Genomic DNA, 25,499 nt, shown 5'->3' on the forward strand with positions numbered 1-25,499 from the left:
CAAATATTTTCAGGATTTTTTTGATTTAGATGCTGAAAAGAACTGCAAGTGAGTCAACACTACTGTAACTTCCCAGCCGTGGAGCTGCTCCCTCATTTCCTCAGGGTCCCACAGACACAGCACCCAGTGCCAACAAACACCAAAGCTGGACTGTAAGACTTTATTTAGGATTCCCTCTAGACACGTATGTTCCTCAAATAAATAGATATATAAATAAATAACTTGAAATTCACTACGCAAAGCTGTAAAGCACTTGAGCGTTTGTTATCCCCTTGACAGAGCATTAACAGTTTGAATGGATTTAACAGTGTACCCAAACAAAATTCATGTCAGGAAAAACCAGCTGACCCTACATTTGTGTGGGCACCTTGAGCCCAGAGGAGCAGTGGCAGAGCAGCTGCAGAGCACAGAACCCCCTCAGCCGCTGCTGCCCTGGCCCTCCCGCTCCCTGTAGGCCTTGTTGAGCAGCTGGATCTCCTCCTGGTGCCCCGTGCCCACGTGCTGCCTGCTGCTGCTGCGATGGCCCTCCACGGTGTCGGGGATGGAGATGCTGATGTCCCTGCCGGGGCTGTGGGACGGGATGAACAGGGAGTAGGAGGCGCTTTCCCCCAGCTCGCAGGACACAAACCTGTTCTCCCTCCGTGAGTAGCGCAGGGAGGGGGACCTGGCCTGGGTGGAGGACTGGCTGATGTTGCTGATGATGGACACGGTGTCCAGGGCCTCCTCATTGTCACAGATCTCCAGCACCTCCAGGTGAATCTTAACGTTCGTGTGAGGGGACCCCTCCGGGCTGGGCTCGTGCCCGACGCTCTTGGACCGACACACCTCGATTTTCTTGGCCATGGGGGTGATTTTGTGCCCGTCAGAGCTCACCTCATACGTGGATAACGAGAGGGTCTTCCCGGTGGGAGCCTGCAGAGACACAGTCCCTTGGAAGGCACACAGAGGGATGGCCAGGGCCCCGCCCAAGCGCTGCAACACAAACAGGGACCATCACCTGAGGCCACGTTTTCAAGTCAGAATCCATTATAAATAACCCAATTATGCTCAGTTTGGTAATCTATTTTACTGCCTTTTCCTTATAGAATTTTAGATACCTGGTATCTAAAGACTTGAAAGAGCAGAAAGAAGTTACACACCCTAGTATAAAAAGTGAAGTCCCAAGTGGCTGTGACTCAATAGGACATCTACAGAATATGAAATAAAAGCTGACTCCAGTGTAAGGTTATGTCCTGCTTAATAAACCACTGTGGATTTGTCAGGCTGAACAGCAGGAAGATGGAGGGGATGTCTGAGGGACAATGAGCAATCACCTGCAGGGAGAATGAGCAATCCTGACACACTGTGATGAACACGCCAGCTCTGGAGAATAAGACATTTCCCAATGATTTAGTGGCTTTTTCCAAAAGTCTGTTTTCTCTTGAGAAATCAGTATTTACCGTTAGAAGTGAAAAAGATGCATCAAGTCCTCCACGCCACTGTGCAGTCACTGACCAGGGAGACAGTGAATTCCATCATTTTCCACTAGAACAATTCCAGTAGAAACATTGCTCAATTCCAGGCACCTTCACCTGTTTCTAAAGCAGAGAATTCACCTGTCCCTGCAAACTGTGCCCCACAACACCATGCTCTGGAGCCTGGACACTGCAAGCAGGAACCAGGCACAAAGGTAAAGAGCTTTGTGAAATAAAACAAACCCTGTCTTTTCAACCTGTCTTTTCATTCTGCAGCTTTTGTGTCTCAGCAGTTTTGCAACAGATCAGACACAGAGATCATCACCAATAATCCTAAATAAAATGAACAACTTTCCCTCCAACTCCAGCATTAAGCTCCTTTTCTCACTCAGTTCCACCAGGACTGGCAGCACAGCACAAGGACACCCCAGGCTGGAGGGCATCATCCATCCCACACCAGTGTGGTATCCATGGCAACTCCACGGGCCAAGGGAGCCTTGTTCTGATCCTGGGAAGGGAAGACTTTTCTTCCAGAGACCTCACTCACTCTCAGCCAGGAGAGGTGAATGAAGGATCAGACACTTCTCTGCTTCAACACAGCAGATTGAAAATTCACTCTGTTCTCATTCTTCCTTCACTTACAGATACTTTTCCCCTGCATATCCACATACACAGATACCTACAAGTATTTATTTATTCATTGTACACATGCACGTGTATGTGTGTGTATATCTATATATATATAGACACACATATGAGAGAGGCTGTGGCTGCCCCAGCCCTGGAAGTGTCCAAGGCCAGGTTGGATGGGGCTTGGAGCAACCTGAGATAGTGAAAGGTGTCCCTGCCCATGGCATGGGTGGGACTGGATGGACTTTAAGGTTCCTTCCAATCCAAACCATTCTGGGATTCTATACAGTATTTACCTTTTAACAATTAATTTCTTGATTTCTGGCAGCATTGAAAGGTTCCATTTGGAAATGCTCCAATGTTTCAACTAACAAAATCACAGCATTCTGCACACAGATCATTCTGGAAGCCAAAATCACTGTCCTGTTGAGGCCAACTTGAACTGAACACCCCAAAACACGAGCCAGGACCCCCCAAGCTGCAGCCCAGCACTGCCTGGGAGCTGTGCCTCTGCAGGGCTGGGCTGTGCAGCTCTGCAGCACAGAGACACAAAGCTGCCAGTCTAAATGTTGCCCAATACACATCATATATAATAACAATATATGTATATTCATCCCTTGGGAATGCTGAAGGATCTCCAAGGCCGTGTTGCTTCCTTTCTTTCCCTCCTGGCCCTTCCCTTGCCGAGTTTCCTCATTTGTGGAGATTTGTGTCCATCCTGTCCCACCCCAGAACATCCCCCTGTGCAGCCCCTGCCCAGAGAATGTTCTGTCAGAAGCTGGGACAGGGATTCACTGGAGAACTCCATGTACCAGCACATGCATTCCTAACAAGCAAGGACAAAAAATCCCAAGGAAATAAATCACAAATGTCCCTGTTCCTTACGGAGTGCTGCTGCATTCTGAGCAGAGAAATCTCTGCATAATTGATAAACAGATCCTTTCATTATTTAATTACATTATCCACCTGCCAGATTTCACAGAAGATAGGAGGCAGGAGGCAGCTGTAGCTGCCACGAGCCAAAAGCTTCCTCATCATCACTGTGGGTCAGGACTGGGCTCCCCTGCCCCATTCCAGCTGCCTGAGCAGAGCTCAGCCTGGATTCACCAAGGACAGTATTGTCCATAGGGGAGGATACTGTCCATGGGGGAGTACACTGTCCATAGGGGACCACACTGTCCATAGGGGACCACACTGTCCATAGGGGAGGCTCCTGACCCATCCAAGCCCCACAGCAGCTGGGAATGTCCCTGGCAGAAAGATTTCCTTTTGGAAATGCCCAAAGAAGTGAGGGAGGGCCCACCAAGAGCCATCTGACTTAGTTTTTAAATTATCCTAGAAATAGAATCCATAAATTCTGTGGCCTTTCCTGCACAGAAAAAAAGCTCTTGATCCCTATGGTTTTCCTGAAGGGGGAGGGAAGGGGAAGGAAAGGGGAGAGAAAGGGGAAGGTAATTTTTGCAGAATCTGTTCTTGTGTTTCTCCTTGCAAACTGGCAGAAACCAAAGAACCCCACCCTTTTCTGCCTGGTTTGCCATGAAACACTTATAATTACATCAAATATTAATACAGGATATTAAGCTGCCAAATACACAAGAAAAGCTTAATTTCCTCACTTGCCAAAGCAGAGCCTGACTCTCCCTGCTGGGAAGTGCCTCCCAAGGGTGCATGGCATTCCCTCTGCTTCCCTTTGGGGGCTGCAGGAGCCCATCAGTCACCTGCAGAGCTGGGGGCTTACTGGAAAATCAGGAATGTGACTGCAGTCAGCTTTGAATTCTGCTTGTGGTGCGTTCACAGGTGATGTTCAGAACCATTTCAAACTCTAGTTTACAAATGATGAAGAGTTTATTCTGCTGGAGGAAGACTGGCCATCCTTTAAGGCTGACATTAATATTTCAAATACCAAATATTTTTACACACTTTTCACGTTATATTAAGTGTAACTGGATTCATCCTGTTCTAAGGACCTTAAACTCAGTGGTCCAAGTTCTCCAGCACTTTGCACCTACAAAGACCATCATCCAGGCTGGATAAGCACACAGTTCCTGGGATTTCCTGGAACTTTTTTGTTTCAGGGAGCAAATGACTGCAGAGCAGGGAAAGAAAAGCATGAACAGCTCTATTCTCCAGACATGGTGATCGATCAATCCTCCATCTCCTGAGAGCAAAGCTGACTCTGTTCCAGGTGGATCCTTAGCTGGGTAATGCTGGGTAACAACTGAAATCAGAAATAAACTGTTCAGAGCCACACACCCTGGGTGGTGGCTCCCAGCTCAGTTTGATTTTAAAGATACTAAACTGCTGTTGAAGCAGTGAAAGTCAATGCAGAATCAGTGCAGATGGACTCAAGCACAAGGTGCTCTGCAGACCTTCCCTCACCATCCCTGACTTTCACACAAATCACAGGCCCTGGAATAAGGAGACAGGTGTGACATCAGTGTCAGAGCCAAGCACAGGTGACACTGGAGTCTGTGTCTCTGGCAGAGGCAGCAGAGCCCTGGTGTGAGGTCCCAGAGGGACTGAGGGCACAGTGGCAGCCCCAGAGCTGACAGGGGTTGCCGTGTCCCGTGTCACCCCCACTGCGCCATTCTGCCTCCCCAAACACAAAATCCAGCAAGCTGAAGTCAGCTTCAAGAGTCTGCATTCCTGATTACTTTGGTGAAACACAGCTTGAGCTGAAAAGATCTATTTTTAGAATGTTTCCAGTAAGGATCTCAATGTCTCTTTCCAGAGACAATGAATTTTCTGTTTGTTTTAAAATAGAGGCTTAGTCTTCCACTTCCCTAAAAATTAAAATTGGCTGCAGTGAAATTAATTACTGCAATGATTTGCTTCTTCAGAGGCTGACTGCAGTAAATGCAGAGCCAACAGGCTATGACAGGAACAGACAAGCTCACCTCAGGTGACCTGAGCCCAGCACCTGCCAATGGCCTGCCCAGTGCAGACAGACCTTTATTTATATGGATCAGGAACAGAAAATGCAACAGAGCATCCAGGTAAGGTCATCTGCATCTCCAGGCCAGAGCTTCTGTACTCAGCTGTCTGGGGCTGAAGTGACTGAGGTCAACAGAAAGCCCTGCAATATTCCACAAACAATTCCCCCATCACCCTTAAGTGAACCCCCCTGGGTGCAGCCTGGACACAGCTCAGAGGGATCTGGATTTGAGGCTGCTCAGGTGAGTCCAGGGCTCTCCTCCTTCCTGGGTTTCATGGGAGTCCTCTGCCTGTGGTGGGTACAGAAATCAGAGCTTGGCATGTCTGGTCCAGCTCCCTCGGTCACTGCTGGGACAGGAGAGGGAGGATCTGCTGACACTCCTCCTCTCTCCTGCAATCCCTATGGAACTGGGCCTCACCCTTTTCATCACACTCCATGAAGTTCATGTGACTCAGGTACTGCCAGTCCTGCAAAAAGGTTCTGGGTGCCTCTGCCAGCATCACACCACGAGCTGTCATGTGAACTTAAACCAAGTGGTGGGTTTGCTTACCAGGAAAATACAATGCAGAAAACTGTGCTGAAGAACAGCACAAGCCTTTAAAAAACAAGCCCATATCAGCCTGGACTGTAATGGTTTATGGGGAGGTGTCCTAGTTGTCCTGTAACTCCCAGGCCATTAAGTGGCATTAGGGACAAGGCACAAGGGCCCCTTGGGCAGCGGGATATCGACTTTGTCTGAGGCATGGTCTGTTCTCTCACTTCACATGGAGCACACACCCCTCTGTCCCATGGGGAGCAAAGCCAGGAGATGATGGTGAACTATTACATTGATTTTCCAACCACAGGAGCCTCCTTGGAAAGCAGGAACCAGGTTCCAAGCACCATGTTCAGGAAGAGCCCCGATGGGAACAGGAGGGCAGAGGATCAGCTGTTGGTACAGATGGACCAAAGAGAACCTGCAAGGCCATTCCTGACTGAGCTTCTGTGCTGTGCCTGATGTTTGCTGCAATGTTCACAATCTTCCTGGAGTGAGGGACATCCTGAGTATTTATCATGTCAAACAAACTTCTCCTCCTCACAGAAGTCACTTACACAGCCTCCCCCTCTTTCCCTGCAGGGCACAGAAAGAGGTTCTGTACAGTCTCTTCAAAGAGTTTGCTTGAGGCAACCCTCAGATGAGGTACTGAGTGAGAGAGAAAAAACATCACCAGCAAGCCTGGAACACACTGCCAGCCTGGAGATTTGTGTTGCCTGAAGGCACTTAAGTACAGGCAAAAAAGACATGACATATTTACACTCCATCTCCTTAGGAAGGGAGATACACGGGTATTTTATGAGATGTTAAAGGTATTTTTTCAAAAATGCAGCCAAGCAGAGTTAGAAATGACAAGTACCATTTTCTCTCTCCCTCTCAATTACAGCCACTCTCCACAGGTATTAAATAAACCCTGCTGCCTCATTCTCCCTCGTACCACTTCTGTTCCAGAGAAATCACTTGGATGGAATAACTCTTTACTCACAGAACAGACAACGAGGAGACAACCAGCTGTGACATGAGCATTATCACCCCAAGGAAGTGCCACCCTCCAGGGCTTCAGCAGGAAACCAAAGCATCCCACTTACTGCCTGGCACCCTGCTCTTCGAACAGCCCAACCAAATTCACTGGCACCTTCCTCCCTGCTTATTTAAGGCCTTAAAACAACAGAATACAAAATACTGCTTTCCCAACACAAAGAGACTTCCCAGCCCTGGTTTCCCTGGAGCAGCCAAGGCAGGAGAGCTGTGCAGGGCAGCTGGACAGGCCACCCCTCCCAGCTGGGTGGGAATTGGGCACGGGAGCACTCATCTACCACATCACCCAGGAGCTGAGCTGGGCAGCCACGTTCCTCCTCCTCCTGGCAGTTCTTACAGGTTGTCTTAGTGAAAAGGAAGCTGGAAGCACTCAGGTAATGACACCTGTCTCTGTGTACCCTCTAAGAACCCCTGTACCTCCTGCAGAAGGACATGGCCACTCAATGCCAGGGACAGACTCCTCTTTTAACACACGTGAGAAATGCAGTGATGAGAACAAAGTGACTTTCCTCAGACACTTCAGGACGTCAGACAGGATGAATACCAGGATGGTTTACAACTGATTCAATGTGCGGCACAAATTGATCTTTTATTCACCATACACCTGAGCAATGCAATAAAGTTTTTTTTACCAAGCTTGCTGGGTTTCACACCCTGCCCTTTCCCAGCAGCAAAGCAAATGTCAGCTGTGAAGCTCTGGCAGCTCCTGCTGAATGTCAGAACCTGGGAGAGCTGTGACTCCAAAGCCTGGAACTTTCACCCCCCAGGAGCCTCAATGCCTGGGAACTGCACACAGGGTTATACCTTGGGAAAAGTCAGAAAAGGATAAAAGGTGATTCCCTGTAATGCAAGTAGGGAAGGGTATGTCCAAAAGGGACACACAGGGCCCCGGGCACAGAAAGCATCCCCAGGCAGTGACTGCCAGGTGCTGCACCAAGAGCTGCTCATACCTGCTGCCAGGGGAGTCACAGGGCTGCAACCTGAACTGGCAGCCACAGGAAATGGGAAAGGAAATTATTACTATTTGTTTTAAACACTATTTGGAAACTCCTGTGAGGAGAGCCACGGTTATGAACCTATTGATATAGAGACTTTATTAATCAGACTGTACATGGCACACGAGGCCTCAGCAAGAACTGGTAGATTAAAACCAGGCTGAGTCATCCCCTCTTTCGTCCCCAAAGGCAGAAGTTCATCTCCGCTCACTGCAATAGAGTGAACCCCAGCTTTTGATGAAAGGGATGGTCAGTCCAATTTGAAATAGCAGACACATTCCTGCTCTGACTCAGATCATACACTTGTGTTCAGCAGGTGGAGAGGGATTCCCTTACTGGGATGGAAAATATACCTCACCTATGTATGTGCAAAAGTCAAGAGCAACTTGATCAAGCTTGAAGTCACCCTGCTTGGAGCAGGAGGTTGGATTAGGTGACTTCCAGAGGTCCTTTCCGACCTAAAGCCTTCTACAGCTCCTGTCTTGTGGACTTCACACAGGCTCTTACCCCACTCCCACCTACTGTAATGCCAAATGTCCACTGAATGCCACAGTGCACATTCAGGTTTGATTCTGCCTTTCCCTCACCCAAAAAGAGTCACCAGCTGCTTGGAAATACCCCTGAAAATGTCATCTTTTGGAGAGAAACTTCCTATTCACTAAGATGAATTAGCATCACTCATACTGAACTCGTACCATATACAAATCATGCTGGTGCACACAAAATAGTAATTAGAAAACTCCAAGATTAAGAATAACAGTGAGAAATTGTTGCAGGATCAGCATCTGCAAACAGGTCTGTGGTTACTAAACATCACACAACGCTAAGAGTTCTACTAAAAGGAACTACACTGCCAACAGGACTAATAGAAAGGTCAATGTAAGTAAAAATCATTCTTAATTTATAAGGTAACTCTTATTATCAGAAAAGAATGGGGTAAATCCCAATTTTACCTGCCGAGGGGTCCTCTCAGATTTGCTCCTGCACCATTCCCAATCCGTGAGCTCAGGTTTATGGCTTTCCTCGTGGGACAACCTCCACTCTGGTCCTTCAGGGATGGCTGGTGGGTCACAGTGTGTGCCCTGCTCGCCCCTGCAGGCCCCTGCAGATGGGGGGCTGGGCCCAGGCCCACCACCATTCCCTCTGCCAGGCTCCGGGGCCTCGCAGTCAGAGCCCACCAGGCTGTGGCAGGACGTGGATTTACCATCACTGCTGTGGTGGGGGTGGTTCTCCTGGGATATTCTGTAGATTCCATAACCTTGCTGGAAGGACAGGTTGAACTCAAAACCCCTGCGTTTGGCTAAGCAGGAAGGGAGGAAACATCATATTGAGAGTCAAGACCGAGAAGAAAAATGAGATTACACACACAGTGAAAACAACACGCTGAACGTGGAACAAATTATCCAACCACTGCTACAAACAGCCAACTTTCTGTCCATAAACAGAATGAACTGTTGAGAAGAAAGAGTTCTAAGAAGAAACTGCCTTGTGGATGAACTGCATTCTATCCAGGGAAGTGGCTAAAAGGGCACCAGTGGCAGCACAAGCCTTTCTGCACCTGGAGAGTGTGTCTAAAGCAAGCGAAAGCCATGCACAGGGGATGGCTTCTCTCGAGGATTCAGGAGCTCTTTCTCCCTAAACATGCAGCAGATGTCAGGAATTCATCCACTGGTGTTAGAGGACTTTCACTCCAGAGAATGGGAAACAACTCCCACATCCTCAGAAATCCTTAGCCCTTAACTTATGCAGTTGAGACCAGATGATCTCTGTAGGTCCCCTCCAACCAACCCATTCCATTTGTCCAGCTGTTTTTACATAAGACCCAGAGAAAAACAGAGCTCTAGAAGGTTCCAAGGAGGTTACCAGGGAAGGTGTGGCATCCTCTGTTACACCCAGGCAACCCCTCCACACTTACTTTTGAGATCTCCTGAAGGCCCTGCCCAGGGCTCCCTCCTGCAGGTGATGATGCAGCCGCAGGGCAGGTGCAGCCAGTGCTCTGACAGGACGAACAGCGGGGTGGCCGTGGCAGCCAGCGCGCTCAGCAGGAAGCTCAGGGCCTCAAACACAAGGCTCTGCACACCAGTGATGTACTGGACAACCATCTGTACCTGGAAGGCAGAGCATTTGGAAATTTGTATCACTTCAGGCACATGAGAATCACTTCAGGCGCTTCCAGGAATAAAGAGAACATCTCGCCATGGACACGACACAGCTGTAAGACACAGGTTGTCATTAGTGTTTGCTGAGCACAACGATTCTGGTTCCAAAGAGAGCAGAGCAAACACCCTCACTGCCCTTCCCCTCGCTCTGCAGTTCTCAGAAAAACCCTTGCTGAAGCTAAATATAGATGCTGAGCACTATTAAACAGCTCCCAACCCAAGCAGCTCAGCAGGGACTGCTGGCTCAGCCCCCCCTGTGGCACTGAGGACCCCCAGCTCAGGTGCTGAGCCCATGCACAGCCCAGGGCAGGGCTAACACTGCCCCAGACTCGTGTCCCCTGCTCTCAGCAGGGCCCTTTCTACTGCACCTCCTCCCAAATGCATATCCATGCACAGCGCTCCCCCCACCCCCAGTACTACAGGGGTTACAAAGATAGAAACAAACCGCATTTTCCTAACAAATTCCTGCTTTTTAACCCACCTGCTAAAGGAGGTGACCCAGAGCTGTGAGGAGGGGCCATTAGCTTGGTACAATTCCCAGACCCCAAAATGCTGAGCAGATGCCTGGTCACAGAGCTGGGAACACCAAACCAGGACCTCACTCCCCCCTTTATTGGTGAATGATGTGACAACAGAGTATCAGACCTGTGAACAAAGTTCTGTCAAACCCACTGGACACCAGTTAAACTCACGCAGTGGCACAGACCTGCTGGAAAGGACTTTTGCTGGCACAACTATACTGTAAGAACAACTGCCATGGCCACTGCTCATCTGTTTCAACCCATGGCCCTCAGGCCACATCCCACTGAAATGAGAGTGAACACTGGACAGTGAGCTGACAATTTACCATCATTGGGAGCCAGAGAACGACTTTGGTCAGCGCGAGGATCAGCGAGAACCGTTTCTGGGCAAAGCCCACCGTGGAGCTCCTGCTCTGTGAGCTGCTCACGAGGGCACCACTCCCGGCCACGCCCTTCCCCAAAGCTGCCCCCGAGGCCTGGCAGTGCTGCAGGGCTTTATCCGCGGGGTCCAGCGGGGACAGCGCCGGGGCAGCCGCGGGTGTCCCGGGGGAGGTGAAGCCTCCAGGGACCTCCAGGTAGTCGGTGTGTGAGAGCTGCGGCCCAGCCGAGCACAGCAGCTGGTGAGTGAGGGGCACAGCCAGCACTGCCAGCAGGGACACGCACAGGGAGTACACGAGGAACACAAACAGGATGTAGGAACTGGCACAGTCGGTGAAGCAGCCCCAGGAGGTGGGGATGTACCGGCCCCAACCACAGAGGGGCAGGATGCAGATCAGCAAACCCACAATCCAGGTGATGAGGATGGCCCATACCACGCTCACACGACGCTTGGAAGTGCTGCAGCTCAGCGTCTCAGCCGTGCTGATGGTGTAGAAGTCGTAAGAAACTAAAAGTGACCCTTTCAGGTTGCTAGAAATGCCCTGGAATAAATACATAAGTGCTGAGGTGGTGCACAGAGGCTGGGAGAGGCCTTCACTCGACCACTGCATGAGCATGAAAATAATCAGTGGCACGATGCTGATCAAATCATCTACTGCCAAGGAAGTCACAATCATCGCCACCGTGGTTTTGTTCTGCATTTTCAGCAGGGAAACTAGTGAATAAATGCTGCTCAGAAGGGCTGGGAATGCAATGGTAAGAGTCAAGCAGAACAGAAAGACATTCCAAGTCCTCTGCTCACTGGGTTTGTCCTCGATGCCAGGATTTTCACTGAAGAAGCTCGTCCCATTGAGTGACAAATTACCAGGCATCACTGACATTGTCCTTGGCATTCCTTTTTCTTTGCCTTCTCACTGACTCGGCAAGTTTTCACTGGCTGAAACCAGCACTGTCAGCTCCACATCACAAGTTTCTTTGTTTTCCTAGACACTCTTTTGTGGCATCCGATGAAGAAATACTCAGGTGAAAGCACCCCTGGTAACCAGAACAAAAACCAGGCAACAATGAAGTACCAAAGGTGCTGGAAAAAATGCAACTCTTCAAAATCCTCTCCGTGCTGGAAGATGGTTCATTAAGGCTCTCCAGGTAAGCACGAGCCGTTCCTCCTGAAGACACCCACACCGTGCCTTGCTCCCGAGCCGGGCTGGACCGAGGGCACAGCACCAGGGCTGTTCGAGCTGTAGTAGCTCCTGGAGACTCATAGTAGGAGGAGAGGCTGCTGGACTCACCCTGCGCTGCCTGAGCTGCAGGAGGGAGGAGCCGGTGCAGGATGGAGAGCCGGGAGTGAGGATGTTCCCAGCTCCCTCCGGCTGGATCGGAGCCTGGAGCAGAGTCCCCGCCAAGCCCCACCTCCGAGCACACCGGAATCCAATGCAAATGCTGCGAGCTGATGTCAGCCGCGGATGTCATTCCCGTAAATCCCGAGGCTGCTCCCGGGCCGTGCAGCTCCGGCTGGAATGCTGCTGCTGGTGCTCCGGGCTGGGCGAGGGCACAGCCCCTGCGGAGCTGCAGGAGGGGCTGCCCCGCTCCAGCATCACCGATCCCCACGGAGCCAGGGACACCTTCCACTGCCGGCAGGGACCGTGCAGGGAGCCCGGGGTCACCTGCCCTGGGCACCTGGGATCTGTAAACTCTGATTCCTCACGTCATTCCAACTGGAGCTGCATCAGAGGCTGGAAAATTGTCCTCCTGTACCCTCAGCCATCACACACACCCTGGGTGTCCAACAGCCTCGACGGCAGAGAGCAACCACAAATCTTCTTACAAGTTCCCTCAGTACCTTCCTCCTGACACACCTCACTGCCCTGGCCTTATTCAATTCTCTGCCTCTCTGCAGCTTTTTGGACACTTTGGTGGGAACAGCCCATCCTGTGCCTCCCGTTTGTGTTTGGAATTAAACGTTCATCAGTGTTCTTGGAAGAAAGTCACTTTTATTTATTGCCTTGCCCATTTGAGGCAGGTGACGTATTACTCACTTCAGTTTATCTTCCCACACAGTGTATTTTATTATCTGAATTGCACCTTGCTACTGCTCTGTGGCAGTTTTTACCATAACTTACAATATGGTGAGATCTTATTTCCTCTGGTTACAACAGTTACCAACAGAAGGTCTTGGAGTGATGAATTCAAGCAGCTCCCCTTCTCATTTATCTTTGTTTAATATGACTGATAAATTCCAATGAAAAGCGTACAGAAAGAGCTTTTTCATCTCAAAACTAAAGGGAAAACTGAGTTGCAGCAAGAACCAAGCAACTCTACAAAGAGCAGCAGGATTGTCCCCACAGCTGTGCAGGCAGTGACCTGCATGTCCAGTGAGATGTGGGCTCTGAAACTTCTCTTGTTGCTGAGGCAAATAAACCTCAGTCAGACTCTCTGATCTCCAGGATGAGTTTACACTGTAATCTTTCTCCATTTACAGCAGCACTATTTTTCCTCCTGAGGTTCCTCGGAATCTGTGCAGGGCCTCCTGGAGGGTGGGGAGCACAGGCTAGGTCAGGGAGCAGGGGGTGCCCTGGGTGTGCCAGAAGGAGGGACAGCACTGCCCCGAGGCACAGCCCTGAGGGTGCAGAGCCAGGGACAGCAGGGACTGCTCTGCTGTCCTTGCTGGGGCTGGGGCAGGCAGGAACCTGCACACTGAGATCCTTCCTGCCTCTTCCCTTTCTTCTCTGGTGTGAATTCTTCTGCTAAGGAATTATCCCCAAGAGAAAACACACTGGGGTGGAGGTCTCGCCTGTGGCCTCTTTTCACACAGCTCTGCACAACAACAGCTCCCCAGAGGATGGGTCAGCACTGTTGACAGTCTGGGACAGCAGTTCTGAGACACTCCATGTAACAGTTCAGAAATGCTTATGAAGAGAATCAAGTAGTCACCAGCAATAAAATACAGCCAACAAGTATGTTATTAAAATTGTATCCTATTTAGTGTATGAGTCACATTCTACTTTCTTACCTTGCACTCAGCTAAGCTTTGACTTGGAGCTTTGCTTCCTTTTGTCACTGAAGAGAGATGTGGTTATTACAGCAGCTGTGCAAATAGTTCATTACAGACGGTAATGTAAGGTCTGTGCTAGGCTAAAATGTATCTCTATATAAAATTCTTTAAAGTCTTGGAATGTATTCCTCAATAGCATGTGAAATAAAATGTTTTAATTTTTTTCTAGAGACTTTAAAAAAGATGTCCAAAGAAATGCCCATTTTTGGTCTATGGGACACAGATATCACTTTCAGATACAAGATGGTTAAACTACAGCTGATTCTTCCATCTCATTATTTGCTTCAGGAGAATTAAATCACTTGTGGTTTCCAATAAAAGCAGATACTCCTACACTGACCCATTTGGAGTAATTGGAACAATGTACATCAGGACTAATTCCATCAGACCTAGATGATGATTTTCCTCCTGTGCTCATCAGGGCTGGGCTGCAGCAGCTCTGACTCTGGAATCACTCCTGGTTTGGGTGCTGCCCAGGGAATGTGGGGTTTGGAGGAAGAGGCAAAGCTGTGCAGGCTGTGCCACCACACCACTGAGGGAAAACTGCACAGAGAGGGGCAACTGGAGAGCCCAACCTGCTGGGAAGAGTTATCCCTTTCTGAAGGGAGGCAGTGAAAAAGGAAGGCACATGCTCTGAGTGCCCCAGCCCTGACCCCGTGTGGAAGCAGCAGGAGATCAGCTGGATGTGAGGACTGTCTCCAACAGTGACAGAATCAGGGATGCAGGAGCCACGTGTGGCACTGTGGGCACGTTCCACTGCCTGCCCACAGTCCCAGGGCTGGCCTGTCCCAGCCCTCCTTTGCCCTTCCCAGCATTTCTTCCTCAGCACCTTGTCCCCCACTCAGCTCCAAGGAAGGTGGGATGGGCAGACCGGGAAATTATCCCGGGAGCTGGGATGAAAAGGAGTTCTAATGAAAGACTGAAAGCTCTCAACCCAAATGCTGCCACTAGAGGACTCAGAACTTGTGTTCTTGGTCTTAGTGCTGCTTTATTTTACCCAACTATTTCCCACATAAATTAAGGATGGCTCAAATTGCTGTGAGTTCATCAGTGACAGTCCAGTTTGTGCTGAGGAGATCAGGAGCTGTGGAGCAGCAACCCCTCCCAGGGTGTTTGCTTTGCAGAGCATATACTGATGAAATATTCCTGTGCTGAGGGGTGATTAGGATGCAATTCCTCACTTGGACTAAAATGCTGCTTCCTTTACGTTTACTGAGCTTCACAAACCAGCCTGATTTGGATGCTTACACAGTATTTTCTGTATTTTTTTTATAAACTAAATTTAACTTCACTGCTATGTATGCAAAAATGAATGCAAATAGGACACTTTCTTTAGCCCACAACTGTTAACCCGAGAGATAACCTAGAAAACTTACCTCCAAGGCCAAGATGATGGCTACTTTCTGGGGAGTGGGGTGCTGGTATCATTTTTAGTCACCTGGAACCATTTTTGCCCAGGATGACATGCCCAGATGCTGCCAGATGCCTTGAGCCTGGAAAAGCAGGTAACTGATAGACCCTGTTCTGCAGATCCTAAGTTAGACCACCCCCTTTTCAGTATCCTGGCAAAAGCCTTTTCTACTGGAATTCCTGAAGTGTTAGGATCACAGCCTAGAGAAAATTAAAACTTATTTGGTGCAAGTTGCATTAGGTGGCAAAATGGGCCTTTTTTTTCTCATAAATGACAGAAAACAAGCCTTAAGGGACAGAAAAGAGATTTATTTTCTAGAAAAAGGAGTGATGATTTTGTTTTATCAGTACTTTTATTACAGAATTTGGATTATTCACTCCTGTACCTGCACTCAACCAAGTACTTGACAACATCCAGTAGCAAAATGTTCCTAAACTGAATCAGAGTTTCTTATTATTTTAGTGTCTCATGTGTCACTGCCTCTGAAAGACCAGCCAGAAGCCTTTTAAGTGAAGATATCACTGGTCTTGGAGCCCCTGGCAGTGTCCTCTGTGCCATCCTGCCTATTTGGAGGAGACAGTGTCCAGGTTCATATTTCTGTGACAATGCCCAGCTTCCCCTCAGTCCTCAGTTCCAATGAGAACACAACAAAGATCTTTGGGCAGTGCTTTGGTGTCACTCCCTGACTACCTCTAACCTTCAACAGTGGGCACCAGGAAATCTGGGAGCTGGTCAAATCTGGCCTGGCTCCTTGCTCAGTGAAAACAAGTCTTTAAAACATCCCCCAATCTGTTCAAACAGAAATTGTCACCTGATCCTTTTCTACAAGAAAACGTCTGCCAATGGCCGGATCCAGCCCATCCCATTTTCCCTACTCATAAGAGAATTCCTGAGAGTAACTGTGTGATTTCATGTCACCACTCTCCAGTGAAATATTAATGAGGGGTTTTTCATTCTCCTCAGATTCTCAGAACTGTCACACCCTTTTTATCTACTGCCACATTTGAACACGGAGGACAGCAAAGGTCACTGTGACAGTGGGGGCTGCAAACTGCCCAAGCACAGGATGGATTTCAGCACTGAGCACTGCTAAGTTCACTGACAGATGAGAAGGAATCCTAAATGTCTGTCTGCTTATCTCCCATGGAAAAACGTGCAGTCCCTGTGGAATGGTAAGTGCACATCACGATCAGAGCAGCAGCTCCCTGTGGTGTTTAATGCAAGTGCAGCACCACAGCCAGGAGCAGGCAGTAAATATTGCTCTGTATAAATGTTATGAGGACATTCAAGAGAAACAAGACATTCAAGTAGAAAAATAGAAACAAAATAGCTATGCCAGATTCCAGTGGAAATTCCATCACAATCTGAAAAAATCGAAGCAGGTGCCTTTTCAAAGGCAGAGCAACTGCCCGTGTTTTCCCCACGCAACTGGAAGCTGCAAAACAAGTTGCAGGTGAAACAACAGAAGGAACATCTGTAGTGAAAATGAACAAACACTTGTCTTCACGCTTGGGGATTAAAGAGAAAATTCTTTGCCTGCTGGAAGAGTAATGACCCATCTTGAGTAGTTAATGAGAGGCAGATGCGTCAGCACCGAGGGTTGACGTCAGTGAGAAATTCCCACTGCTCCTGCCTGCAGCTGGCCAAGGATTGCACATGGGGAGGGAACTGCTGCACAGTCCTGCTTCCCACCCCCACCACCTGCACCCCTCATCCCAGTGCCCAGAAACACCTACAGCAGGAAAATTCAAATTCCCCCAACATGCCAAGAACACTGGGAAGAAAGCTCCTCAGTTTACTGTTTACCTCAGAAAACACCCACCCTGCCTTTATAAACTGCATTCTCCAAACCAAGAACAAAATGCCTGTCCTTACATTTGGGATGGCAAACACTGCAGTCACTACCAGTGATGGCTGTTTCCTTCCCTCACCTGCTCACACACGGGGTGGGGGAGGACTGGGGGAGACTCTCCCTGTCACCACAATACACAGGTAGGGCTTGTATTTGTGTCAGAGCAATAGGGGGGACACTTTTACTTCTACTTAACCTCATCCCCACTGATTTTCCTATAATGTCTCATTTTTCCTTATCTGTTTCCTAAGTAGTAGGACACCAGGATATTCCTCAATTCCAGAGCTTCCACCCACTTGGAATACAATTACTTGTAAAAGTCACAGCATCCCAACACTTAGCACACATCCCTGTATCTGCTCCAGGTACACAACTGCCAAATTCAGTTATTCCAGTAGCATTTCCTCCAGGAAACCAGTGTTGGCTTCTCAGCAGCATCACTGCGACATTATTTAATCCAATCTTTGACCCGCTATTTTATTAGTAAGAATAAACTAAAATCATACAGTGCAGAACTCTGTCTCCTTTGAATCCAGCTCGAGGAATGACTTTCTGTCACCTCTGACAAGTCACACCCTTGTGCTGAATGCAAAGAGCCCTCACAGCACCTTCACAAGCAGGAAACCTTTTCCCTGTTAATGACAAAGCCACAGCAGAGGAGAGGAGCACCTGTGGTTGTCTTCTACACCAGAACTCACTTAGAAAGCCTCAGAACTCACTAAAGCTCAAAACTAGTGCTCAGAACGAGCTGCCTGTCCTACAATGGGCCAATAGGAACTAATTGTCATTATTCATTCTCATCTCAATCTGCCTGAACATCTGTCCTTGCTGGGATTCCAAATGGAATTATTCAGTTACAGAAGAATCTGTGGTGTGTGAGAGGAGGTTCTGTTATGATCAAAGGAAGAAAATCAAAGTTTTACAGCGTCTCACATGACACTGTTTAAGAATTTTAACTTTCATTCTACTCATATCCACCTTATTTGTCGCCTTTGTAACTGTTCAGGGATTCACAGTTCATGGCTCTCCTCATTTTCACTGGTGTAAAATGTCCCTGCCTTCAGACAGAGAGCTGATGTTGTATTCTCAGCACACCCAGTGCACTTCCAAGTAAAGGTCAAAACAGAGCAGTTAAAGACACATTTATCTCCATCACCTACAGCCACCTCTGCCAAGAGCTGGAGATCACGTGAGGGTTGGGGAGACAGGAGCACAGTTCACTTCTGCCTCCTTCAGCCCTGCTACGTCGACTTCAGCCCTTCCTGACAACCCCGAGCAGCTTTTGTTCTATTTTTACCTCCTCAAGCACAGGGTAATGTCCCTAAAAGCAGAGTGAGAACATCAAAACAACTCCTAGAGCCCAAGCTCAGTCCCTGGAATCACAGAACCCAATCTTTGCAAAAAGCTCCCCAGAACATGCAGTAATGCCAGAAATGGCTCTCAGACCTGCATCTTGCTCTGCTCCTGCCCAGAGCAGCCACTCTGAAACCTGCATCCTGTCAGGAGACACGGGCTGCTAAAGATTCCAGGGCCCTGGAGCCAAGGTTCCTGCAGCCAAGGAAAGGCTTCCTCTCGGGAAAACAGCTGGAGATAGTCCTGAACTATTTATAACAGAATGTGGAAGAGGCTACAGCATTTTACAGAATAGGGAAATCCTTACTCCTTAAATTAACTGGATTCACTTAGGAAGCAATTAAAAAAAGAGGCAAAACTGAAGGATGGAGGGAAGCATTTGGCATGGTGTGACTGGGGGTACTGAAGGGGTTTCCTCTGTGAAGTGCACCCTTGGAGTGCTCTGGGTTTGCCACTAAGCTGTGACTTGTCCCCGGGTTCTGGCACTGTGGAGTGTATCCAGTGGAGTCTCTGCCAGGGAAGGGGAAGAGATACAGGTGATGGACACACAGATACAGGTGATGGACACACAGATACAGGTGATGGACACACAGATACAGGTGATGGACATTTGGGACAGAGCCTCAGCTGTGAGAACAACAACATTTTTTCATTCCTGCCCCAGTTTGGTGGCTGATGAGCGTCAGGTTATTGCAATGTTTGTCCTTGTCTTCACACATTGCCAGGACTCCTGGCACAGAGGAGAGGCTCATTTTCCAACCCGAATTTCTGGTTTCTTTTTCCATCTCTCTGAATTACATGTAAATTTATTTTGGTGATACAACTTCTCCACTCTAAATGTCTCTGTGAGATCTTGCTCACACGCCTGTCCTAAAAAAGCCAAGTTCTGCTCCTTTTCACCTCTTCACAGGGGTGACAGAAATGACAGCTAAGGCTGGAACACACCACCACTGGGTACAATGGAGTTCACATTAATTTTCATGATTAAATGGTAAATTGGGCTGAACAGATCTGACCGAGGCAGGGAAGAGTGAGAGTTTGGGGCATTTCTTCACTCAAGGCAGCTTTTTCTTAAATGAAATCCCCCAGTCACAACAGGTGTGAGGCTGGAAAACAAACACTGCTGACAGTGCCACAAAACCCTCCTCCTGAGCCAAGCCCCTTTTCCAAGGGCAGCCTTCCAGTGGGCCATGGTCATCTGACCTCCTGAGTGCAGAGTAACCACTCCAGCTCAACAACCCTTCCACGTGGCACAGCCAGGACAAGGGGAACAAGTGTCTGTGAAGTCATGGCAGTGCCACAGAGCCTGGAAATGTTCTGTGAAGAAGTTTCACTTCAAAGGGCTCGAGGGCAGAACGACTGAGAAATGACAAGTAGCAGTGGAGCTAAAGGAGCTGCTCAGGTCAACTGAGCCCAACCAAGGGCTATTCCCACACGCCCTGATGAAGGGATATGGATAAAAGCAGCTTTCCCAGGACACTGTGTGAGCTGCTGATGGGATAATAGAGCAGCCCCACCTCTCAGCAGTGCTGGGAAGCAGCACAGGAGTGGGTGGTGGGAGCTGGCTGGAGGAAGGGTGGCAGTGAGGGCAGCAGAGCCAGGGGCTGCTCCTCCCCAGCTCAGTCAGTCACTAATTAACACATTCATTAGACTGACAGAGCAACTGTTGCTTTACAGACCACATTACTGTAACAAAACAGCTATACACATTCTCAGACTAAGCTACAATCATTGTTGATTATTATCCTATTAAAGTCAATGGAATTACTTAAGTGCTTCCTCTGGAATTAGTGCTAGTTATCAGCATGGCTAATGGTTTGAGTCATTTTAACACACACTTCTTAGGTTTGACTTCACAGAATGAAATAAAAATGGCATTTGGACACAGTATGAGGGAAAACACTTTCAGTGTCTGCTCAGTTCAAGTATTTCCTCTGTGTATTTTCCAGAGCAGGTGTTTGATCTTGATTTTCCTGCACATTTTCCTGCTGTTTAAAAGCAGCTGAGCAGTGGTTTAGTTTTGTTCAGCAGTGGATCAGCAACTGGCACACCACAGAAGAGGAGCAACAAAGACTAATGGTGTTTTAAAGCACTGTTAATAAATACACACAGGATGAAAAACCTGCTTTGAAATGAAGAAACTGAGCTAAAAGCCCACCCAGAGCCACCCCCTGCCACGGGCAGGGACACCTCCCACCAGCCCAGGTTGCTCCAAGCCCCATCCAACCTGGCCTTGGACACTCCCAGGGATGGGGCAGCCACAGCTTCTCTGGGCAACCTGTGCCAGGGCCTCCCCACCCTCACAGGGAACAATTCTTTCCTAATACCGAATGTAAATTTCCCCTCTTTTGAGTTTGAAAGAGGGGAAAAAGTCAAGCACAGGACAAACCCAAGCAGCCTCTGGCTCTTTGCTGGAAGCACATGGAATGCCCAGTGCCTTCAGCACCAAGTCCTCAAAGGTTTTGTGGTTCTCGAGAGTCCAGATTAGGCTTGTGCTCCATGGAAAATGAGGAATGAGAATTACTGGCACCTTTAACCTCAGCAACACAGCGAGCACAGGAGCAGAACCTCACTAGTTACTGCTGCAGTAACGAGGGAGAAAACCCAGGAACTGAGTTTTAGAAACTGGAGGAAAACAGAAAGTACAAAAAGCGCTGAAGATTTGTGTCCTAGTGTTAATACATTAAAATTGCCCTTTAAGTGATTTTTCAAACTGCATGAGCACTGTGAGGCCGTTAATGCTGAGCAGTGTGAGTTCCGGGGTTCCAGCCCAGCCGGGGCTGAGGGGAGCTCAGGACACACCAGCCCGTGAACGAGCTGTGTGGGCATCTGGGGGGACAATGGCACAGCTTCCAAACGCTCTGCTCCTCAGCTGCGCTGCCCCAGGAGCGGGGCGTGAGGAGTGTCTGCCATCGGCAGAGGGAGCCGCTGCCCCGCAGGAACGCACCGAGAGCCACAGGAGAACAGCGGGACACCTTGGGCAGGTCCCGGTCTGGCTCACACGGCCCAGGGGGAACTCCGGCCCAGGGAGAACGCTGTGTTGGCTGACCTTGAACAGAGGCTTTAGGAAGATAAAGCTGTGGGATTTCTCCCTCCCCCTGTCTCTCCTGCTCAGTTCAGTCCCGCAGTGTCCCGGGCTATCCTGTGTGTCCCAGGTCACTGTGTGTCCCAGGTCACTGTGCGTCCTGTCCCGGCACCAGGGACAGCTCAGTGGCAAAACAGAAAGAAACGGGCCAGTGATTTACTGCCCAACATGAACAGCAACATCTTCCTCGTTCCTCTCGTTTCCTGGAGCTCACACTTTGGGGTCAGACTTCTGCCTTCCCTCGTGTACACAAGAACCATCCCTAACCTCAGACCCTCCTGTGTCCCCACTGCAGGTGAGCCACTGCTCTTCCACGGGCAACAACAGGGCTGGTTCCCAGCACAAACACAGCCCAAGCAGCAGAACAAACACACATTACATTCAGCAGGAGTGTTTCTGCTGCTTTATCAAAGATGCTTTAACAGGGTGTAGTTTCTCAACACATTTTCTACACCCAGAGCCAAGCAGAGCATTCATTCAGGTTCCAGCTCAGCCAAGGGCATCAGGAGGAAGGGCTGAGCGAGTTCCTATCCCAACACCTCAGAGGTGGTCCTGTGACACACCTGCTGTGTTTCCCTGGCCTGCAGGCTGAGGGAGGGATCTCGAGATGTTTTCTCTTGCCTTGTTTGTGAAGCAGAGCACAGGTCACTGTGCCTGTGGCTGGGACATGGTGGGACATTGCTGGGACCTCCTTGCTCAGGGCAGGTCTGCACTGCAGCTCCTGGCTCCTGGAACTGTGGCCCTGATCAGACAGTGAACCACCCTCTGTGTCCCTAATCCTGCCCACATACACATACAGACTTCAGGGATCTGTGGGGTTAAAACATCTAATCTCACTTCTGCTCCTGCTACTGAGTTGGCCAGAGTGGGTCTGCAGGGCTGGGAGAGCACAATTTGGCTGGAGGAGTGTTTTCTTTTGTCCCATTGTGGCATTCCTACTGCTCACCCCACAGCAAGAGCAGAACAAAACCAGTTTGTGAAGTCGATTCTTAAAAAATCCTCCCTGCAAGTCAGAGATGCCTTTATTGTGCAAGTTCTGGAGGCAGATGGGGGAGTTCAGCCATATAAAAAAGTGTTTGTTTTAAATGCACTCCCCTTTGTTCCAGGAGAACAATGTCCACCAGGATTTCTCTTCCTTCCCCATCCCCAAAGGCACTGACTGGGAAAGCAGCTTCTCCTGGCAGATCAGAGTGCCCAGGGGATGTATCTCCAAATCCAGGTGTCCCAGAGATGCCTTTGAGACCTCTCACGTCTTTCAGTTCCTACAGCAAAGCACAACTGCCAGTAACTCTTCCCTCCCCTTGGGAGCCCAGAACAGAGGGTGTTTTGTGGCAAAATCAAGTGTAAACAAGAACTGAGATAAGCCTGGATAGTAAAAGAGATTTCTTTCAAATCCACATTTTCCGTGTACTCTTTGTTTGCTCCCCAGCAGGTCGTGGTGTCTCACTGCATGGAAAGGACTGGGCAGAAGCAGCAGCACAGACAAAGGTGTTCATAAGGAGGGAAAAACCCTCTGCCTTCCTAAAACACCTCTCTTTTTAAAATACCCCCTGCCCTCTGAAGTACTGCAGTACTTGCCACTGTGATCCAGTCAGCATTTTTCTTATCTAATCTGCACTCAGTGAGGTCACACAGGTTTTCTTAATGCTTCCATGTGTTTATATTTTTAACACGGAATCTTGTTTTACATTTCATTATGGAACAAGCAATTGTGTCTAATAAAACCTTGGAAGTTTCTGCCTGTGCTCTAAAAGTCCTAAAAGAATGCTAAAGCACTGACAAAGGCTGGAAGACCTTGAAAATGATGATAAAGAACTCAAAGACTCTGTGTCTTTGATGTCAAAACAATATTCTAAGCCATATTATTAAATTAAGTCTAACTTAAATCTTCGTAAAGTTGGATCAAGGTTAATATATTTGAAAAACACCTCCTAGAACCTCTGTTTTAAACTGTGTGTTCTATCCTAAACAATTCAAATTCACCCAGACTCTAAGGTGATAGTTCCTCCTCATCTGCAGTAATCAACACTCAGTGAAGTTCCCTGAACTCTTTGTAGAGCATCTGTGGTCCGTGGGCACTTCCAGGGGGGCCGGGGAGTTGTTCTTGTCAACAATTTGTCAGTTTGCAGTCAGTGTGTGCTGTAAAAAGGCAACCTCCGAGAGCTTTGGGGAGTTTTTGGAACACTCAGGACCTCCCTCCTCGCCTGCTCCAAGTTCTTCTCTCTTGTGTACTTCTCACGTGAATTTATTTACACTAAAATGTGCTGTCTCAGGAGCAGCAGCACCGCCCAGAGCAGGATCCATGCACAGATGGGAGCAGCTGGAGCTGCAGCCAGCACAGGGGGGCTCAGGAGTGCTGGTGAGCACAAATCCTGCCCAGAGAAACAAACAGCAGGGGCAGGAGGTGGGGGAGAGGAGCTGCACACCCTCATTCCAGGCAGGAGGCAGCTCACTGAACTCCTCCTTAGGGTCATGCTCTGCTGCAGCTCGATATTACACTGCCCCAGAGAGGGGACAGGATGGAACACAGAGGGACAGCAAGGCCAGATCCTGTGCCCAGCCCCTCTCCCACTGCCTCAGAACAGGATAAGGCTGCAGAGCTGTGGGTCAGCAGCACCACACACTGCAGGGAGGGTCCCCAGAGAGGCATTCTTGGAACAAAGGGATCTCGGGTGGCTTTCCATGCGGAAATCCATCCAGACACAATACTCTGGCTGGGCAGTTCCATCCAGCTCCTTGCATTCATTCCCACGGCCCTTATGGGTGTTTGCAGGATGTCCTAATGACCAGGGGACATCATTATAATCCTTCTCTTCCACAGACATTCGCTGCACCAGACAGAAAGTAAGATTTCATTCTCTTTTTGACCTCTCTAAAGCCAGATTCCACCTGTCTTTCATCTGAGTTTAAAGCTCTAGTGTGAAGACTAGAAGTAACAAAATCCATGTGGTCAGTATTCCCTGAAATGCCTTCATACAGTGCCAGAGTGTCTCAAAAGCTACAGGGACTTGTGCAGTTTGGCTTAAACAGACAGAACACATCTTTAACTGTGGTGATGCACACATATCCTGAGGAATTTTTATGACAGACTATCACTCGTTTTTTCTCACAGAATTGTGTGGGAATCTGACTGAATCAGAATGAATAAGGGCTGAATCAAAACCTCAGGACCTGGTTCACTGGAGACTTAAAATGCAGAAGAAGCATCCCTGAGTTCACTTCCAGAGTGAAAAAAAGGCTAAAATTAAATATTAATGTTTCCAGTGGAAGTTCACACGACTGATTTGCTTGAATACGTCGTCTTGCAGCGCCCAACCCAGAGCAGCTGTGGTGGCTGCAGTCACACAGAGACTGTTCCCTGACTTTGTCACCCTGTCAGTACAGCAGTGCCAAATTCAGGATCAACTGAAGTCCCCAGACAGGCTGCCCAGCCCACTGCAGTGGCCTCTATTTACCATATCAAGGTCCACACTGCACCCATGTGTTTCAATTAGTTGGAATCTCAGGAATATTTTCGATTACATGACAATCTCAGATTTTAGAGTCTGGAAAAGCTATTGGAAAACCACAGTACTGGTAGCATGCTACAGAAAATCTCAGGATTTCTAGAACTGCCTTTCAAGCCTGCCTGTAACACAGCTCATCTGAGAAACCCTCCAGGTTCTGGTCATCTTTCATAGAAAAGAATTTACTGTTCTCTCAAGTTCTGAGCAGCTTCAGCTGGGGCAGCCACGACCCTCCCTGACCTCAGCTGGCCCTGCACTGCCCTGCAGAGGTCACATCTCACCAGGGTTTTTGGGGGGGGATTAGCTGAGTACCCACCCAGGGGCCACCCCACCCCTGGACATGGAGACCTGCACTGCGACGTGCCTTGTGAGCCCCTTCCCTGCTGACAGTGCCTTGCCAAGGACACCCTTGGCTCACAAGGACAAGGGCACTGCTACACCCCATTCCCCCCTGCACGTGGCAGCAGTGCAGGGGCTCCATCAGCATCATCCACCCCAGCAAGGTCTGCACAGCCTCAGGGAAGGGCCCGGGAGCTGCAGTTCGACTCATTTATCCAAGCAAGCACTGCCTTGGATTAAATATTCCATGCTGCTG

At 49.0% G+C, this 25,499-nt stretch overlaps 1 protein-coding gene across 1 annotated transcript; it reads right to left on the reverse strand.

Annotated features, from left to right (window-relative positions):
* Window positions 1-165: 165 nt before the first annotated feature.
* Window positions 166-11,863, reverse strand: GPR149 (G protein-coupled receptor 149). Its single transcript, XM_032698486.1, has 4 exons — window positions 10,594-11,863; window positions 9,503-9,695; window positions 8,541-8,887; window positions 166-972 (listed from the first exon to the last, which is right to left on the reverse strand). The coding sequence occupies exons 1-4, from the start codon at window positions 11,536-11,538 to the stop codon at window positions 418-420; spliced, it is 2,040 nt and encodes a 679-aa protein (XP_032554377.1). The 5' UTR covers window positions 11,539-11,863; the 3' UTR covers window positions 166-417.
* Between the last annotated feature and the right edge of the window lie 13,636 nt (window positions 11,864-25,499).

The sequence above is a fragment of the Chiroxiphia lanceolata genome, chromosome 10, assembly GCF_009829145.1.
Source record: "Chiroxiphia lanceolata isolate bChiLan1 chromosome 10, bChiLan1.pri, whole genome shotgun sequence".
In the NCBI taxonomy this organism is placed as follows: Eukaryota; Metazoa; Chordata; class Aves; order Passeriformes; family Pipridae; genus Chiroxiphia; species Chiroxiphia lanceolata.

Coding starts and splice junctions, on each gene's coding strand:
- GPR149 (XM_032698486.1), bottom strand. CDS start 11,538: ATGCCAAGGACAATGTCAGTGATGCCTGGTAATTTGTCACTCAATGGG. Junction 9,696..10,593: donor TTCTCTGGCTCCCAATGATG/GTAAATTGTCAG, acceptor TCTGCCTTCCAG/GTACAGATGGTTGTCCAGTA. Junction 8,888..9,502: donor GCCTTCAGGAGATCTCAAAA/GTAAGTGTGGAG, acceptor CTTCCTGCTTAG/CCAAACGCAGGGGTTTTGAG.